Raw genomic sequence first — 2,433 nt, 5'->3', positions numbered from 1 at the left:
GAACCTATGCATATGGTTCTTCTTTAAAAGCCAAGGTGGGTTGCCTGAGACCCTAGAGAACCGCTGCTGGTCTGAGTAGACAATACTGACTTTTTGATGGACCAAGGGTCTGATTCAGTATAAGGCAGCTTCATGCGTACATGTGTTGTTCTTTGCTTTTTATATTGTTGCAGCTTAGATGTTTGTTTGTTTTCCCCTCGTCAGAAACACTTGCTGATACCAAACCTCTAGATCTATGTGACTTGGCTAGAGAAACCATGACTGAAGTCCTCTGGTCAGCTGTTCTTAATGTGACTGAGACTCACCTGCTGGCGAACAGTGGATGGACCCCGGGCAATGCCACCAGCAGATGCACACTGACCAAAACTGGATTTCAGTTCTATTACCTTCCTGCCGTCTACATCGTAGTCTTCATTACTGGATTCCTGGGCAACAGTGTGGCCATTTGGATGTTTATCTTCCACATGAGGCCTTGGAGCGGCATCTCAGTTTACATGTTCAACCTGGCACTTGCTGACTTCTTGTATGTCTTGACTCTTCCTGCACTGATCTTCTATTATTTCAACAAAACAGACTGGATCTTGGGAGAATTCCTGTGCAAGCTGCAGAGGTTCATCTTCCATGTCAACCTCTACGGAAGCATCTTGTTCCTCACCTGTATCAGCGTCCACAGGTACACAGGTGTGGTATATCCGTTAAAATCGCTGGGGAGACTGAAAAAGAAGAACGCCGTTTATATCAGTGCACTGGTCTGGGTTGTTGTGGTGGCTGGTATTTCTCCTATCTGGTTCTACTCAGGGACCGAGGAAAGGAAAAACAACACCATGACTTGCTACGACACGACATCAGATGACTACCTGCGAAGTTACTTCATCTATAGCATGTGTACCACTGTCTTCTTGTTCTGTATCCCATTCATACTCATCCTGGGTTGCTATGGATTAATAGTGAAAGCGCTGATTTACAAAGACTTAGACAATTCTCCACTGAGGAGAAAATCGATCTATCTGGTTATTATAGTATTGGCCGTTTTTGCTGTGTCTTATCTTCCTTTCCACGTGATGAAGAACTTGAATCTACGAGCCAGGCTAGATTTTCAGACTCCAGAAATGTGTGCCTTCAACAACAGGGTTTATGCCACTTACCAAGTAACTCGGGGGCTAGCTAGCCTCAACAGCTGTGTGGATCCTATTCTGTATTTCTTGGCAGGAGACACCTTTCGAAGAAGGCTCTCCAGGGCGACCAGGAAGGCCTCGAGACGCAGTGAGCTCAACGTGCAGTCCAAAAGCGAGGATATGACTCTCAATATTTTAGCTGAATATAAACAGAACGGAGACACCAGCTTGTGAACGGGAAAAGAAATTTGCAAGCCATGGTGCTCTCCCTTCCCCCAACCATACACTCACCTTCATTTTTAACCCTTATCAAACTCATAATTTCATGCATTTTCAAGGAACGTGTAACAAGCAGACAACGCTTGGTTGGTTGGTTGGTTGGTTGGTTGGTTGGTTGGTTCGTTGTTTTTAAAAGATGTGCTCTGTGGCCCTAGGAAGAGCTTGAGCAAAGTAAGTGTAATTTTTTTAAAAAAAACAAAACAGCATAAACAGTATGGAAATATTCCGTTTTTACCCCTTACTGCTTTTAAAGATTAAATACTGGAAAGACTGGCAGTACAAACATTAAAAGAAGGCAACCCACTCCCAGAACTGATCACGTGGGGCTTTTTTTTTTTTTTTACCCTAACATTAAAATACCTTGACATAGAGTATTAGAAGTGTCTCTGGAAGATCAAACTGTTTCTGTAGGGTCCTAACCTATGCTACTGTTGCCAGATCTCTCTTTCTTTTCTGTATGGCTGAGGCCCCAGGAAGGGAAAGGATATTGCAGGCCCTCTCTGAGTTTTGACCTTTCATTTGGAATAATAAAAAAAAGCAACAAAACAAAAATCCTCTCACCTTTTCACTTGCAGAGGTGCCGGGAGAAAAAGGTGAGCCCATAACACACCCATCTGCTCTGTAAGAAGTAAGCCTTCTCTGAATCATTCAGTCCTTTACAAAATTTGATCTAATAATTAAGCAACTTAACCTTCGTTAGGCAGCTTGAATTTATTGTTTCATATTGACTTAAGTTGGCCTCTACCCTTCTCCACTGTACTGGCATTCTCCCTTCTGACAAAATTTCTGGCTATGAGTTTGTGTTTCTCGGTCTCTCTCAAACTCTGTGGAAAGAATAGTAAGGGCAAGCCCTATCAATTACTTGTCTGTCTGTGATTCTTTTACAGGATTTCTAAAAACGTAGTGCATCTACTAAAACTGCAGTTTTATATGGAAGGCCAAAATGGACAGGAGAAGAGCTTCCTTACCCTAGCATTAGCAAAAAAACAAAAAAACCCAGCAGGGGTAAAAGCTTCGGAGAAAGGGCATTTTCAGTAGA

General features: G+C 42.8%; 1 protein-coding gene across 1 annotated transcript; it reads left to right on the top strand.

The window, feature by feature from the left end:
- Positions 1-208: 208 nt before the first annotated feature.
- On the top strand, positions 209-1,349 carry P2RY1 (purinergic receptor P2Y1). The gene has a single exon (XM_056849702.1). The coding sequence runs from the start codon at positions 258-260 to the stop codon at positions 1,347-1,349; it is 1,092 nt and encodes a 363-aa protein (XP_056705680.1). The 5' UTR covers positions 209-257.
- The last annotated feature ends 1,084 nt before the right edge of the window (positions 1,350-2,433 follow it).

The sequence above is a fragment of the Euleptes europaea genome, chromosome 5 (assembly GCF_029931775.1).
Source record: "Euleptes europaea isolate rEulEur1 chromosome 5, rEulEur1.hap1, whole genome shotgun sequence".
In the NCBI taxonomy this organism is placed as follows: Eukaryota; Metazoa; Chordata; class Lepidosauria; order Squamata; family Sphaerodactylidae; genus Euleptes; species Euleptes europaea.
Note: the sequence above shows the minus strand (reverse complement) of the source record. Positions and strands in the feature narration are given on the sequence as shown.

Coding starts and splice junctions, on each gene's coding strand:
- P2RY1 (XM_056849702.1), top strand. CDS start 258: ATGACTGAAGTCCTCTGGTCAGCTGTTCTTAATGTGACTGAGACTCAC.